General features: G+C 49.0%; 1 protein-coding gene across 1 annotated transcript; it reads left to right on the top strand.

Moving 5' to 3' along the window:
* The first annotated feature begins 308 nt into the window (after positions 1-308).
* DIPK2B (divergent protein kinase domain 2B) lies at positions 309-16,206 on the top strand. Its single transcript, XM_058851948.1, has 5 exons — positions 309-709; positions 5,465-5,729; positions 11,965-12,138; positions 13,710-13,998; positions 15,199-16,206. Exons 1-5 carry the CDS (start codon positions 486-488, stop codon positions 15,537-15,539), a joined length of 1,293 nt encoding a protein of 430 aa, XP_058707931.1. The 5' UTR covers positions 309-485; the 3' UTR covers positions 15,540-16,206.
* The last annotated feature ends 139 nt before the right edge of the window (positions 16,207-16,345 follow it).

Below are 16,345 nucleotides of genomic sequence, written 5' to 3' on the forward strand. Positions count from 1 at the left end.
AACACCAAAGGTCTGGCTTCTGGTAAAATGTGCATTTCTGCCATGCTACCACTCCTTTCAAATCACTTTTTTTTACTAAGTGTCCCACATGTACCCTTTTCTCCAGCGACAGGATATCCTTCATTTGTCTGCACCAAGAGCAGATGAGCACTTCTTCATGTTGTTTTCCAAGTCGGCTGATGGGAGGGTCAGCAGGGGCCAAAGCAGCTGCAACAAGGAAAGGAAAGATAACCATGGCAACCCAAGTTATCTGCATCCTCCATGTATTTCCTTCTCCCCACCCTACAGCATATCTTTCCCACCCAAACCTCAAGCCGATAGATCCAGTGACCAGCTGGCAGGATGGGGACTGCAGCAGTGTCTCCTGCACCCAGAGTGTCTTGCTGTGTTTCGGGGCTCACCACTGCAGGCTGAAGTCATCAAAAAGAGACTGAAATCCTAGAGAGGGACAACTTGCAAAAAAGCAGAGCTCTCCACTACTGTAGATGGGGCGCTGGATATGCTGCCTTTGCTCCAGAGTTGCAGATCCATTGATGCTGCTCCTGGTTTTGGCTCTGGGCTGTAACCCTTCCACAGCAGCAAAAGCTTCTCCGTCTGTGCCCCACGTCAAACCCAGCTACAGTTTTGGCCGGACTTTCCTGGGACTTGATAAATGCAACGCCTGCATTGGGACATCCATATGCAAGAAGTTCTTTAAAGAGGAGATAAGGTCAGAAAATCAGCAGAGTCGTTTTTAAAGTTGTGTATAGTAATTTGAAAGTTGCCTGTTAGAATTTCCAAGTACTTTCATGAACAACAATGCAAAGAGCAACTTAGCACCCAGTTGCCATTACAGCACTTAGTGTTTTAATTAATGCCTGCAAGCTGATGCTTTGTCTCTTTGCTCTTAAATCATGCAAACTTGATCAGACTTCAGCCCTTAACTATAACTTGAAAGCAGGAGTAAAAGGAACAAATTTCTGCCTAGAGAGTGGCTCTGAAAAAATTCAAGGCAGCAGTGGGGGAAGGGAAGAGGGAAGGAAGAAATCAGCTTGTTTAGATTTACTGGAAATATTTTATTATGAACAATTGACTAAAGGCAAAAGGGGTTTAGCTTTGTATGCTCCCAACAGAGTATATTAACTACAAACATATAAACACGCTGTATAATTTTGTACCAGGTGCAACAATGTGAATGTGCAGAATTTCACGTGCATTTTAACTAAGATCAAAAGGGATCTAAACCTGCCTGAGGCATGAGGTCTTCTGCACATGAGGTTACCCACACACTTGAAAATAGCACGTGGTTAAATTACTGGTACATTTTGGGGAGATTTGTGTGAGAACTTTAAGGTAGAAATTGCATCTGCCTCGCTGTTGATGAGACACACACTGTCCAGCTGGTCATCAGACCAATCCAATCATTTTTAGGCTGAAAGCAGAGTGTATCTGATGTAAGCAGGGAAAATGCTGCCACTTGTATTTGAGGAGAAAGTTAAAGGCAGTGCTTGGCAGAGGAAGGGTTTATTGGGTCTGATATGATTTATAGAGCCATATGCACTTTCTTTTATAGATATAAAAGCCTGGGGGAGAAGAAATTATTATAGTAAAATTGTATTTTTAATGCTATAATGTAAGTAGTATAGTATTAGACAAATCACCATTTTTATCTTAAACTATCCTATAAAACGTGGTGTAGTAAAACCATAATGGTTTGTCTGGGATGGACTTGTAATACCAGACATCCATCCTTCCACTGCCGCTGGAAAAAGGCAGCTTGTGGCTTTGCTGAGCCAGAGCACTCCTTGCTGTTGCACATCAGGGCTCCCATTCCCTGTCACTTTGCCCTTTGGCTTTCCATGTGCACAGTGCCAGAGTGAGCAGTATGTGAGGTGCACAGGGCTGAGTGCTGGGCTTCTCCCAGCCCAGCCTGGATTCCTGTCCCAAAATGTAGTGTGAATTTGTAATCAGCCCAGCATGCTCAGCTGGCTGATGGGCTGCTGTGGGTCTGCAGGGGCCAGAGGTGCATTCAGGGTAAAATGCCCTGCATTTTATTCCCTGCAGCAGGATGGCAACACAGCTGGCTCCTGCCCCCTGCCCCAACCTGCTGCAGCTCCTTTACTCCTCACCTGTGCAGGGTTTTTAGGGACCTGCTGCCAGGTACGAAGCCTTTTGGTTACTCCCACCTGGCCATTGGGGAGGCTGGGGCCATGCAGGTTCCCTCAGCCCTGCCAAAAACAGCAGAAGTGCCTGTGGCTGTGGGGTTCCAGCTGCACGGTGCTCTGGCTGTGGGGGAGAGGTGCTACGTGAGCCAAGGCAGGATTGCTCGCGCTGGCTTTCCTCCGGGGCACAGCAGGAACGGGGTGCGTGGCTGCAGACAGCCCCACTGGGGACCAGGGGTGCAGAGCCACAAACCTGTGGGAGCACAATACTTCTGCCTCAGGGGAAACAGAGGGGCTCCCCAAGCCAGACACTTCTTTTTCTCTCCCACCAGCCTGCAGTTGGCTTCCCACAAATAAGTGATAACGTGAAGTTCTGCTCCGAGCGCTTTGGGAAGGGGAACTTAAAAATGTTCTCCTGAGCAGTCACTCATCTTCAGGCTTTCCTTTGCATTGGTAAAACTTGTTCTCCCACTTGATTTCTTGAAAAACTGGGATTATTTTTTAGCAAGTGGGAGCTTAAACTAGGGAAATTTCAGTGGTGCTTACGCTCTTTGATCCACCCTCACGTACCTTTTCACATGCTTGCAAAGGTGGATGGCACTTGGGCTTCTCTGTGTTAATTCACATTAGAACATGCTTCATTAATTCTCCATCATTTCTGGGAGCTCTGACATGCATTCACAGTGAGAAGATGTGGGTTTTGTTCCCAGAACGGCTGGTGACTCATCTTGTGCTCTAATGTTCCATACTTCCCTTATCTTTGCCCAACTTTATCCATCTGTAAATGAGAATACCAAGCCTGTCTACCAACTGTACTGAGCAGAGTGTGGTGAAAGTTTTTTGTAAAATATTAGATTTTCAAAACACCGCAGAGCTGAGCCGACCAAAACTATTCAAAGACTTGTGCCAATGCTGGTCCTGAGCTTTGTCCAAAAATAATAGGAAAGAAGACTGAAAAAGCTGGAATGCTTCAATTAGATGGGGGTTTACAGGCTACTCTTTTTTTTGGGTTTTTTTGGGCTTTTTTGGTTTGGTTTGGTTTGGTTTGAGTTTTTGTTTTAAGACCTAGCTTATTTAATTTTTTTTAAAAATGTGAAATTTCAAATGCAAGCAAAATTATTTTGGCTGAAACAAAATATTTCATTTAATTCAGGGAAAAAAAAAAAAGGAAATAAGTTTGGGTTTCTTCAGCATTTAGTTCTAGGTTGATCTAAAATCTGTGACTCACTTATTCACATAGATCTTACTGAAGGTCTTAGAGCATTTGCAGGCCCTTAGCTAAAAAGTTCCGTACGAGGGGGAGTTGTTACAGCACAACTTGATGATGAATCTTGAAAGTATCCAGCAAATGTGCCAGGCCAGCGCTGTGCTGCTCAGAAATGATGCCAGATACAGACTTGCTGCAGCCCATGCTGGGTTCCCAGGCCAGGGTGGCTCTCCCCACAGAGCTCTGCAGAGAGAATCACTCCATCACTCAAATTAATGCTCAGCCCTGCATTTCACACATCCATGTGCTGCTTGCACGCGGGGGGCGGCGATTTCCTGCTCTCTGGTGAGCTCCCCTGAACGCACAAGCTTGAGTCAAGTCACGAGGCATATTTGTGCTTAACTTAAAAAAAAAAAGAAAGAAAGAAAAACCCAGCCCAGAGCCATCTCTTCCCAGGACGTGCCTGGCACGCTTCGCCCATTTTGGAGATTAGGCACTGGGAGGGCTCCTGATGGACAACAGTCACAATGAGGCACAGCAGTTTTTCTCTTTTCTTTAATCCTAGCTCAAAACCAGACCAAAGAAACAAACCAAAAAAAACCTCGCCAAAACACAAACCCAAACAAAGTGTTTGTGTCAGGTGCCTTAATTGTAGGGAATCTTCAATTTCATATCAGGCAAAATGCCCAAACATGCTGAAATGCTGGAATCCACCAACCTGTTCACACAAGGCTCTCCCACTTCTGGTCAGCCTCCATGGTAAATTTTTGGAAGGAGGCACATGGCAGGAGTTGAAAGCCAAAGCAGTGGAAGCACCAGGGTTTCAGCCATCCTGAGCACCAATGCCTGCCCCAGAGCTCAGCTGCACGGGGTCTGAGGTGGGGAAAGGGAGTGGGGTGCTGCCTGCAGGAGGGATCGTCTGATCAGTCTCTACAGATGGTGGCTCGTGTCATTGAGTCAGTTATTTGCCTGAAATCATAGAAAACTAATCCTCCCCAAATTTCTCTCTGCCAATTTCCCAAATGGAATGTGAAAGGAAAGACCAGCTTCAGCTTTCAGACTTGTTAATATCTTGTAAGCTGTCTGAAACTCCAGCTAGGCTAATCCTTCAGGGAACCTCTTACCTCTCCTGTTTCACTTCTGAGCTACCGGCTTTAATTTACGGTGAGATTAAATTAGGACGTGCTTTCCTACACACTTGGACAAGGAGCTCAGGGCAGGAGGGTTCAGAGGCAGCGAGGGCAGGACATTGGCCAAGCCAAAGGTCAGAGCTGGGCCGTGTTCCAAGAGCAGGTTACAGACACCCTCCCAGAACAGGCACCGCGCTCCCCAGCTCCGGCATGTGCGACACGCGTGTGGGCAGGGCTGAGGGGGCTGCTGAAACAAAAAAAAAATTACCTAATTACCCAGCCCATATGCTCCCCTCCTGTGCCTGTGTAGGGGGAGCAGATTAGTGCAAGATCTCCATGGCTACAGAGGCACTGCACGCCCAGGGCACACACACCCCGTCCCCCCATCACACCCCAAACTCTACTGCTCTCGGGGAGGTCACTCATCCCGACTGCTGAAATACAGTCAGGGATGCTGGGGGAGACAGGTAGACCCCTGCACTGACAAAAGCCACCTCCTCAAAACAAGAGGTCATTTCGATATTCCCAAATACATTTGTAGTCAGGAGGTTTTAATATCAGGAGGGTCCTTTAAAGTGTCAAGTACTCATTTTTTGGGACCCTTTCTCTAGAAATAGGAAAATTTAAGAACACCAGTAATTATTCATGAACCAGAACCTTGTAAGCTTCTCCCTTTCCTCCCTCCCTCTACCCAAAAGAGCCTGTTTGGGTGTTTTACCCTTCACCCCATGGCAGCATTCATGACAAGGAATGGTATTAGTGGGAAGCAAAGAAGGACTTTTTTTACCAAAGCACATTTCCTTAGCTGATGGTTTCAGCCTGCTCACCTCACCCTGGTACCTGGGCCCATCCAGCCAGGGTGAGTTGGCCTTTGCCAGGTGATGCTCCAGGGGCCAGCCTGGAGCAGCTCAGCGGGGCGGGCACTGCACAGGTGTCCGTGTGGCTGTTAACCCGCTCTCCGTGGGGCTCTCGTTTTGGTTTGGCAGGTTTGACACCTGGCTTTCTTCTCATTTAAAGCTGCCCCCCAGCTCTCTGCTCAGCTACTCGGGCAACTACACCGACGATGCCAAGAGCTGGCGGCTGGTGGACATCACCCGGCTGACCTCCAAGTACCAGCATGACCGGGCGGACAAGCGCATCTGCACCTCCCTGCTCAAGACCAAGACCTGCAGCCTGGAGCGCGCCCTGCGCCGCACCCAGCGCTTCCAGAAGTGGCTGCGGGCCAAGCGCCTGACGCCCGACCTGGTCCAGGTCTGTGTCCTGCGGCTCCAGTGCCCCACCACGGCTGGGGGAGCACGGGGGAGAGCAAGTCCTGTGCGGTTTAGGGGTGTGAAAAGGGTCTTGTGGGGATATGGCTGCAACTTGCTGGCTGGAGAGTGAGACTGGGTGGTGGCTGGTCGGTGGAGATAGCCTTGTGTGCTCCCAGCCAAGCCCACGTGCCAAAAGGGAGAGGCAAAATGATGTTCTGGTGGGAAGAAAAGTGCCACGGTTGAAGGCCAAGCCCTCCCTGCCACAGGCAATGCCATGGCACAGCCTGTCCAGGGCTGGGATGGGCTTGGCCCCAGAGAGGAGAGCACCAGCTCCTGGCTCCTTGTGCAGGTTGAAGCTGAAGTCCTGTGGAAAGCCACAGCACCAGGTGACTTCAAGCACGAGGATATCAGGCTGTGCACACAAATGTGGTAACAGCTCCGGGGGGGTCTGCTGCCCCAGCCTTTTTTTTTCTAGTTTTCCATCATGTCTCAGCATTGTGGGACTTTGGGGTTTTTTATCATAAAGTTGTGCCCAAAAGGGCAGCCAGTGTCTTGAAAGCGATTTTACTTTGGGCCAGGGGCCAAGTCAGTGTGGGTCTCTCTTGCTTGCAGCTGGCAGGATGAGGGGCATGGGCAGTCAGAGCCAAAGCCTCGATTACTCATTCTCCTGCCATCCATAGCAAATGACCTCAGGCACAGAGAAGCACACTGCCCTTTCTCCCACAGTCCTGGGGTGTCACAGGTGAAGCCAGGACAGGAGCACAGTGACTGTGGGTCACCACCACCAGGCAGATGGGCAGCTACCACACAGGGCATCCCCCTCACCCCACCCAAAGAACAGCAAAACATTGCAATAACCACTGGAAAGAAGCAGGGGCCAGGGTGGGGTTGGATATACACTGACCCTCAGAGAGGATTATTCCAGTACTTCTTCCCATTCCAAGGGAGAAGTGTCTGTGAAAAAGTAACTTATTTTTTTGCTGCTTGCTGCATCCACTCAGCTTTGGTGAGTGTTAAAGCTATGCTGCTTTAGTTCTTCCTCTTCTGTTACCCTGGGGAGCAGCACACCTGGGGAGAGAGAGGGAGGGATACACTGGAGTTGTGCCTGGACTGCACCAAAAAGGACTCACCCAAATCACTGACAGTCCAGCACAGCAGGTCACCCTGAAGTCAGTACCCTTCCAGGTGGCACATGCCTGACAGGGAAAAGATTTCTGAGGCAAAGTTATACTGTACTTTGTGTAGCAACCTCGGGAGAGGCACTAGAGAGAGAGGACGGTGCATCACTTCCACTCAGAGCATCCCTCACCTGAGTTTGTGTGCAGGCACAACTCCTTAGCTGCCCAGGCACCTGCTGGCCACCACTGTCCCCCCAGACAGCACTGCAGGGACCTGCAGGAGGGTGAGTTGGGCTTCCAGGTCCCCCAGCCTTGCTGGAGTGTCCCAGGTGTTTGTGCCAAACTGTGCTGTTCCCCCTCTCCCCAGAAGTGCTGAGAGAAAGGGAAAGAATAGAGAGCTTAAAGCTTCCATTTGCTGAGCTGGGTGAAAAAGTAACTGGAGAAATGTGGCTCTGTGGTATCTCAGACCTGCTGCAAAGCTAAATCATCAGCTGAGCCCAAATCCTTCTCCTTAAAAGGCTCTTCATGTGCTACAGTTTTCCCTACCCTGTCCTCTCGGAGTCTGAAGTGCCAGCTGAGCTGGCTGGGTTGCACACACAGGCACACGCACATTTATGGATGCACATGTGCACACACAGCACCACGCAGAGACCCTGGCTGGGGCACCCTGGCTTTGCACCTATCCAGTTTCTCCCAGGAATTTCCCTGTGAGCAGCAGCTGAGCTGATGCCAGCTCCAGGGCACCTCTGATGTGAGCTCAGGGCCAGCCTGGGGGGACGTGCCCGGTGACAAACTCCCTGGGACATTTCATCAACCCCTGCAGCTTTTTAGTTGGAAAGGGCATAGGAGGCTGCAGGGAGGCCCAGACATTTGCACATCAGCCTCAGGATTGCTCTGCTCATGTTTTCATGGTCCTTTGGTTCTGTAAATCAATCAGAGAAACAAAAATTGGAATTTAAATCCTTTCTAACAGCATATAGATTTGCATACACAGAGAAACATGGTGATCCAGGGACCCTGGGACCTACTTCCCGACCACCAAATTTCAGCAGCAATCACTTTTTAAGATCAGGCATGTGCGATGTAAAATGGCTTGTGGTCTTAATTGAAAACCAGCCAGTGGCAACAACATTTCAGTCATAGTGTGTGTGTGAGTCTGTGTGTGAGACCCCCGCTGTGTGGGCCACCACAGGTTACAGTCTGACCTCCCCAGTCCATCCAGCCCTACAGAGATGGGGATCCTCTTCCTCCCTGGCCATCCCACCTGCCCTTCTCCCTCTGGGAAGCAGCACCTCTGCCTGCACCCAGCCCAGCCCTCAGCTGGGCTGGATAATCCAGCATCAGCCACTGGAGAGGGGTTTTTGGGGGTGCCCTATGTCTCTGCAAACACTTATCTAAGGAACTGCTCTTATGGCTCTATTTTCCTGCTTCCCTCTTCTCTGAGCTGTTAACAGAACACCTCTCTCAAGGCCTGACACGATGCCCACCCTGTTTCACAGAGCTGCAGTCACACAGCAGTGCTTTGCTCTCCCTTCCCTGCAGTTTGTCCTGTATAGCAGCACTGGGGAAAGCTAATGGGCCCAGGTAATTTTGTCTGATAGACAGAGCATTGCAACAAACTGCAACGTGCTTGAATCAAAATGACAGACCATGAAGTAATGTTTTTCCACTTTACACTGCCTGCCCTGCCTGACCCAGCCATCAGCTGAGCTGCCTGCCACGGCGATTATTCCACCAGCCACAATGAAAATCTTTATTGGATGCAGCGAAGTCTTCAGTCTTAAAATCCAGCCTGCCTCAGAGATGAGCAGGATTTAGCTGGGGCTTGGCCTGCACAGCAGCCTCAGATGCTGCTTCACCCAGGAGCTCATCACCTCAAACCACTCTGGGTGCTTTCCTGCTGGAGGGGCAACAAAGCAGGTTGGTTTCATTACAGATCACCCACAGGGAAAATTTACAGCCCTGCCTACAAAGCACGGCCTGGAAAATGCTAAAGGCAGTCAGAGGAAAGCAGTACCAAGGTGAAAATCCAGCATTTGCAGACCTTCTCTCTAGGTCAGACTGCTTGAGACTACTGACCAGCAGCTGCTGACCAGAAACTACTGCCCAGCAACTCCTGGCCAGAATTACTGCCCAGCACCTCGTCCTGCCCACAGCAGATGCACTGGCACCCCAGTTATGTGACCTCTGAGTCCAGCCCACATCTCTTCTTGCTGCACAGGGGCAGCAGCTCACTCACATGTCCAGTTGTCCATCCTAGGATGGATGGGCACTATGGGGCTTCCAGAGCCACCTCCTGGACCTGCCACCTCTTTGACCCAGTACTTCATCATCAGAGACTTCCATAAACCTGCTGGCAGTGGGGATGAGTTTCTCAGGGCATTCTTACTCTCTTCCTTTTGGGATTTAAGGAAGCCCTTGGATTCACACTGCCAGGAGTTGTAGGTGCTTTGACACCTACATCCAAGTGTTTTCTCCTGGAAACCATCCTAAACCTGGTAGTTTGGTGAAGCTGGACCCAGTGGCTGGTAGTGGCTCATGGGGAAGGAGGCAGCTGTGCTCCTGGTCTGGGCCATCCCCTGTTGGTCTGGCTGAAAAGAAAACAGAGGAAGAAGTTGTCTTCCACAAGTTGTCTTTACATCCAAGTGAATTCTGGGTGTGTCTGCGCTACGTATGCATACACATGAACTCACAGAGTTTAAAATTCATCCTGTACTGTGTAACAGGAGTTAAAAACTCACAGCTGAGTGCAGGTAGGCTTTGCAGGAACTACTCACTATCAGATATAGAAATGTGGGTGTTCAATTGAAGTAAATAAGAAGCTTTCCATATCAATCACAAACAATACATCAGGCTGGCTGTCAGGTCTTATTCTCTGGGGTGATAAGTCACTGCAAAGACTTAAGATATTCTCAGATAAATCTATATCTCCAGTGTTTCAAGTATGTGTTCTTCACATTTTTCACCCATTGGCAATTTTTGTCTGACAGTTTTACAACTTTCCCGCTGTAGAGATGTTTCCATCTGTCTGCAGGAAGGTGAGATCCCTCTACACTGAAACAATCAAGCAGGTGCTGAGCTTTATGCTGCTGACTATCTCTGCTGAAATCAAAAGGCCCCATTGCCCAGTTTTTGTGGGTCAGGGCTTCATTAAACTGTGGGAAGCTGCACCAATGTTTGATGCAAAGTTGTCAGCACCCAGCCCTGCTCCTCTGCTCCCACACCTCCACTGAAACTGTTCCTCAGGAAACCAGCAGCCATGAGCACCACGGGCAGCGTGTGCCACATTTTTGTTAAGAAGATGAGCTCTGACCTCAGAAAAAACCTAATTACACCCTCCATGCCTTCTCTGCAGCCGTGATTTGTGTTCCTACTGCGTACTCTTCAGGGTCTCAGCTTTTGCATTGCTGACTCCTGGAAGCAGCAAGACTTTCTAACTTTGGCTGCAAATATTTGCACACACACGGAGCTGCAAGAGACTTTCTCCACCGTTTATCTCTTACTTAACACAGCTCTGTTCTGCTCATTTTTTATCACTTCTCCTCCAAACAGAAAATGACAGAGTTGGCCACAATGTTCCTGCAAGTGCTGCAGACAGAAGTCCATAACCTTCCCTCCCCCTGCACCCCTTCTATGGTTTTAGACAATTAATTGATAAAATATTTTCCTGATAAGGGGACATCAGAGGAGAGGAGTGTATGAAGACGTGCATCAGGAACTGAGTAAAATTTTTGACAAATGTTTTATTTTTGGGGGGGAAGAAAGTTTTTTTGTTTTTTGTGAAACAAGGCTTCAGTTGTGGTTGAGTTTCTCATGTAGTTTTCATCAGCTATTGGCATTTTGGACTTGTTTTGTACGACTGATGGCCAAGGAGGGAGTGGCTGGAATCTCACCAAGGCCAACAGGGATGCAGACGAAGAGACATGGGACATCTAGTCCCCCCTTTCCTCCTCCAACTGCAAAAGTGTCCTACTCATCCTTTCCATGTTCCTTTTTTTCTCTGTCACGGCTGGGTGATTCGGTGTTTTATGCCAAATGAACAGCTCGCACAGGAGGGGCTGAGAAGGACCTACCTCAGAGTAACCAAATGACCCGGGGAGATGCTGGGTCACATCTTTGCTCTCAGCATGAAGGATGGCAGGGAGCAATGTGAGCTCCACCTCCCTTTCCTCTGAAGCAAATCTCCCAGCCTTCAAATTATAAACAAAACCCCAAAACTCAAATTTGGCTACTGGGAGCATTTTTAATAAAGAGACCTAAAAAACCTGATTCCCTTCCCCAGCAGAGGCATGGCAGGGCAGTGCTTCTGGGCCACTGTGGGCAACCCTCCATTTATAAACTCTCCTTGGCTACCAAGGAAGACTAACTGAAAAATAAAAAAAGGCTGTTTTTGACTATGAAGGTATACTTTTCTATGCCATTTATCCCAGCCATAGATTGCTCATGCAATTTTACAAGCCAAACCTCCAAATCTGAAGGGTGAAATACAGGTGATAATTGACTCCATTAGCCCAACAGTTCTCTATTTGTTGCTGGTATTTACAAAAAATACACACAGGCTATTTGGTTTTGATAGTTAATGCATGAGTTTATCAGAGAGAACATATCCTGTGCTTATATTCACACACAATGTTTATTTACATTTTTAAAGCATGTTTACTGACCTTAGCAAATAGTTTTTCCAAGAAAGCTGCTCTCAGGTTAAGTAAATAACGAAATGATCTGAAGATTATTTAATGAGGGAAGTGACTCACTGTCCTAACAACTGGAGGGCCTCCACCAGGAATGCCTGGAAACCCAGCCAGAGGGAAGAGTCCCATGGTGTGGAGAGATGTGGTGCTGTGCAACTGGGGGAACGTGAGGTTTGCAGTGCCCAGGAATGGGGGACATTCTTGAAGCCTAAGTTGGGAAGTGGCATTTTTGGATGGCACAGGTCTTTTCCTGGGAAGGGTGAGATGCCCTGCGTGCCTGTATCCTTCGGAGCTGTGTCACAACAAGCACAGGCACAGTGGGCAGGGCACAGAGGTGCGTGTGTACCCCCAGCACGATCCAGGCACTGCCTGAGCAATGTCTCAGGCCAGAATTAGACTTCCCTGCCGAGTTTTCCCCCTCTCACAGGGCCTGTCTAGCCCGATGCTGCGCTGCCCATCCCAGCGCCTCCTGGACAGGATCGTGCGGCGCTACGCGGAGGTGCCAGACGCCGGCAGCATCTACATGGATCACCTCACGGACCGGGACAAGCTGCGCCTGCTGTACACCCTGGCAGTGAACTCACACCCCATCCTCTTACAGGTACGTGCCACCCTGCCCCAGATTGAAACACCACCCCACAACCCCTCACGAGCAAACCCTCGCATGAGATGTGTGTCAGCCTCAGGTGCAGAGGAGCCCCAGCCCTTTGGCGGCTTCCTGGCCTTCAAAAAGCACATTTCTTCTATGGGGTTGGGTGGCTGAAGTGGGGTGAAGTTGGGTGGCTGGGTGCTCCCTGCATCAGTCTGTGAGGCTGGGGAGAGATAGGGGACCCCAGGTGCGTTGTTGCAATAGAGAACAGTGTAATCCAGGGTTTTACCCATCCCCAGTATTTCAAAGAGTTGGGTTTGCATTGCTAATGCATTACATAAAATCATGGCCTGTTTCTGAAAGAGAAAGAGCATCATTTCCATGCTCCACATGCCAGTGCTGTGTTTTCTGTTCACCTGCCACTGGTAACTGGCTCTGGGTTTCAAAACTCTGGGTTTGAAGGCGGTGATCTGGGAGGCCTCACACCCTTCCCCTGGACCCCTTCTGACCTGTCTGGCATGCAGCTCCTCTCTTTCCCTGTTTCCAAGGCAGAATCCTCACCTCTCCCCATCCCACCTTTAGTCCTCACTGCTGGGTCTTGCAACCCCTCATGATTCCATGAAGAAAAAATGGCAGTGGCAGCATCATCCATCCCTGGCCCCAGGCCACCGCTGGACTCAGCAACTCCCAGGGCTCTGCGTGGTCCCAGGGAGGGGGAATGGTGCTCGTGCTCTGGGAGGCTCCTGGGGGTCATTTTTGGCCCAGTTAAGGGTCACTGGGACATGAAGCTGTGGCCCTTAGCACTCTGGAGATGTGGGAATACAACTTGAAGAAATGAGAAAAACATGCCAAAAGAGAAAAAGCTAGATTATTCACAGCACAAGGGAGAAATAACCTTAAACATGAAACTGGATGGGTTCATAATGGCTTGTCAGGGTCTGAGGTGCTGGGGACACGGATGAGTTTTAATGCAAATGACAGAAAGCTTTGTGCTGGCGTTGCTCAGCAGTCACACATTTTGGTTTCCTCCTGGGATAACTGTGCTGCAGAGATGCAGGGAGCCCAGCCCAGGTGTCTCCACTGGAGCAAACACCCACCACTTCTGTCCCTGAGACTGCAAAGTCTCTTACAAATGAGCCTGGCAGTTCTCACCAATTAGCAAAAACTGTTTTAGCCCTACCTCAACTCCAAGCTGTGACTTCATCTGTTCAGTGCTCATGAGGGACCCATCAAAGACACCTAAAATTAGCTGTTCTGTGGCTAAAATTTTCATGAATCTGAAAACTATTATTATCCTGGACTTTCCAGTTGGTCTCTCTTACAGAATAAGTCTCGAAATACCAGATTCTTCCTTCATTACACAAAAGGATGGTGAGAACAAAAAAGCATCCTAACTCCTCCAGGATGGGGACTAGGTACCTTTCCCAGCTGCCAGGGCTGGATGGGGCAAGGAAGGGTTGCAGGCTGACTTAGAAACCACAACACAACCCTGCTGCTTGGAGCCAGAAAGGGCTTTCTGAGAGAGAGGTGGGTCCATGGGCTGAGGGCTGGGGTAATCCCCCCGTTCCTGCTCTTCCCCACAGATCTTCCCTGACGTGGAGGGCTGGCCCTTCCCGCGGTACCTGGGCTCCTGTGGGCGCCTGCTGGTCAGCGCCAGCACCCGGCCCCTGCGCGACTTCTTCGGCGCGGCCCCCGAGGTGGCCGCAGACCTGGCCCTGCAGCTCCTGGCCGTGCTGCGCTCCATGGCCACCAATGACCTCAACTACTTCTTCTACTTCACCCACGTGGACGCTGGCACCTTCGGCGTGTTCAGCAACGGGCATCTGTTCATCCGGGATGCCAGCACCATGGGCATCATCGACAAGGAGGAAGGTACTCAGCGGGCTCCGTGGCTGCGCATCTGTCACGGGAGGGCTCGGGAGGCAGGGCAGACAAATCCTTCCCCTTCTACCCTTGGCTCTACTGCTGCCTTTTTTTTTTTTTTTAATTAACCAAACACCACTTACTAAATTAAATAATGAGAAGTTCACGGAGAGATGTACCATCAGCAGCTCCTGCCGTCCTGGCTCTGAGTCGAGAAGGCGACGGGTGTTTCGTTTGTGTGGTCGGTGGTTTGGTGCCCACTCTGTGGCTGGCAGCAGCTTTCAGTGTGCACGGTGTGCTGGCTGCTCTCTTTTGAAGTCTTCCTTTTAAAACTTTTGTCATGCATGTGTCAACATTTGCAAGCAGAAATTTTGTAATTCTAAGTAGTGGGTGAAATTGGACTCTTTATGTGCATTTATCACATTGACTAATAATGGTCATATATAATACTTCTTCTTCTTCTTCTTCTTCTTCTTCTTCTTCTTCTTCTTCTTCTTCTCCTTCTCCTTCTTCTTCTTCTTCTAATAATAATAATAATAATAACAAAATCCCTCTTTTTGACACTTTTACATAAAATCAAGGGTTCCTATTCAATTTTCACAGCTTACATTGGTCTAGCCCTGCAAGTAGAGCTAGGCAAAGACTCTTCTTCCAATAATTTAACAGTTTCATTTTGAATATTCAGATTTTCAAAAGGTTTTTTCTTCAGCTCACACATTCAGCTGAGTAGGTCTCAAATATTCAGAAGCAGCTGTCAGAAAATTTTCCACTGGATTTCCTTTGCTTATCCCAACAGCTATGACTGTTAACTTGACTCCAGCTCAATGAGCTGTTGTTGCAATGCAATGATTTTGGTTAACATGGAAAGAATTACAGGTCTGGCTATTTGTGGTAGTTTTTTGTAGGAACTCCACATTTTAGATTTGTACTCCAATTCTCATTTTTTTCTGCGTCAGCTTGACTTGACAGACTCATCTCCAGTTCCTCTGACAGGCAGTTCTGCAGAGCTCTGTCATTCAGAAAAATATACATATTTCAGGAGCGAGAAAATTGGCTCATACACAGCTTCAGCACTGAGCAATTTGTGAAAGGTGGTCACATCCTTTAGATAGTAACAAACCCCGCGTTAACACAGAGATACAGATAATCTGTGACTGTCCAGGAGCTCACTACTGCGTTCCTAACAAGCGGATTAATTGCCCCCAACAGGGAGCCAGCTGATCGATGGCCAGCAGGAGTACAGAGATATCTTCAGCTGCCTGACTGCGGACTGCCAGTCCTCATTTGTGTCCTGTGACTCCATCAGGGAGAAGCACAGCCTCGTCTTGGTGTGTCAAGGTCTTCTGCCGAAGCTCCTGGCGGGGAAATTCCAGCCCCCCGTGCAGGAGAGGATCGACGCCTTCCTGCAGCGCTGTGCCCACGGCCTGGGCGACGGCCGCGGTGCCAGCGAGGCCATGGCGGAGCTGGCAGAGATCCTGAAACCTCTGCGGTCCTGCGACTCCCGCTTCGCCTACCGCTACCCTGACTGCAGATACAGTGACAAATACTGACACAGGAGCGGTCCCCAGCAAGGGCTGGGGCACTGACAGCCCCCTGACAGTGCGGGAAGCGAGAAGGAACCGGGGTGGCTGGAAAGAGCTGCCCTAAATCCGGGGCGTGTAGGAGAGAGCAGAGAGCACGTGGGATTTATTATTTATCTCCCAAAGATGCATTTTTCACATGGGATATAGACATGATGTGTGGTTTATGGATTGTTAACGTTGTCATGACTGACAAGGGGCCACAGGACTAATAAATCTCATTCACATGTTTTGGCCTTGGAAGAGTTTCCCATGCCATTTGTTGGAAAGCAAGGCAGGATGCTCACAAACAGCTAGATAGAAGATCTTTATTGCCAAGAAACTCTTTCTGATGGAGATTATATATAAATAATATGGGATGGATGGATGGATGGATGGATGGATGGATGGATGGATGGATGGATGGATGATGGATGGATGGATGGATGGATGGATGGATGATGGATGGATGGAAGCATTTAAGACTTTCCTTGTGGCTATTTTTAATGTGCTAAGGATCACAGATGAACTGAACGACCGGATCAGTTCTGTACCACCACCCATCACAGCTCACTTTCATAAAATATTTAAATTTTATAACTTTGATGGCACACAGAACAGAAAGACACAATCAACAGCATTAAAAAGCTCAAAGGTTCCATGTTTCTTGAGACTTAATTTCTCTAATCCCCAAATAAAATTACTTCTAGTCTTTCCCAAGTCAATGGGACAGTAATCAGAGACTGATACAGGGCTTTGGTTTAAGATGAGAAAAAAAACACAGCTCTGGGATGGGA

Source organism: Poecile atricapillus, chromosome 1, assembly GCF_030490865.1.
Source record: "Poecile atricapillus isolate bPoeAtr1 chromosome 1, bPoeAtr1.hap1, whole genome shotgun sequence".
Taxonomy (NCBI): domain Eukaryota; kingdom Metazoa; phylum Chordata; class Aves; order Passeriformes; family Paridae; genus Poecile; species Poecile atricapillus.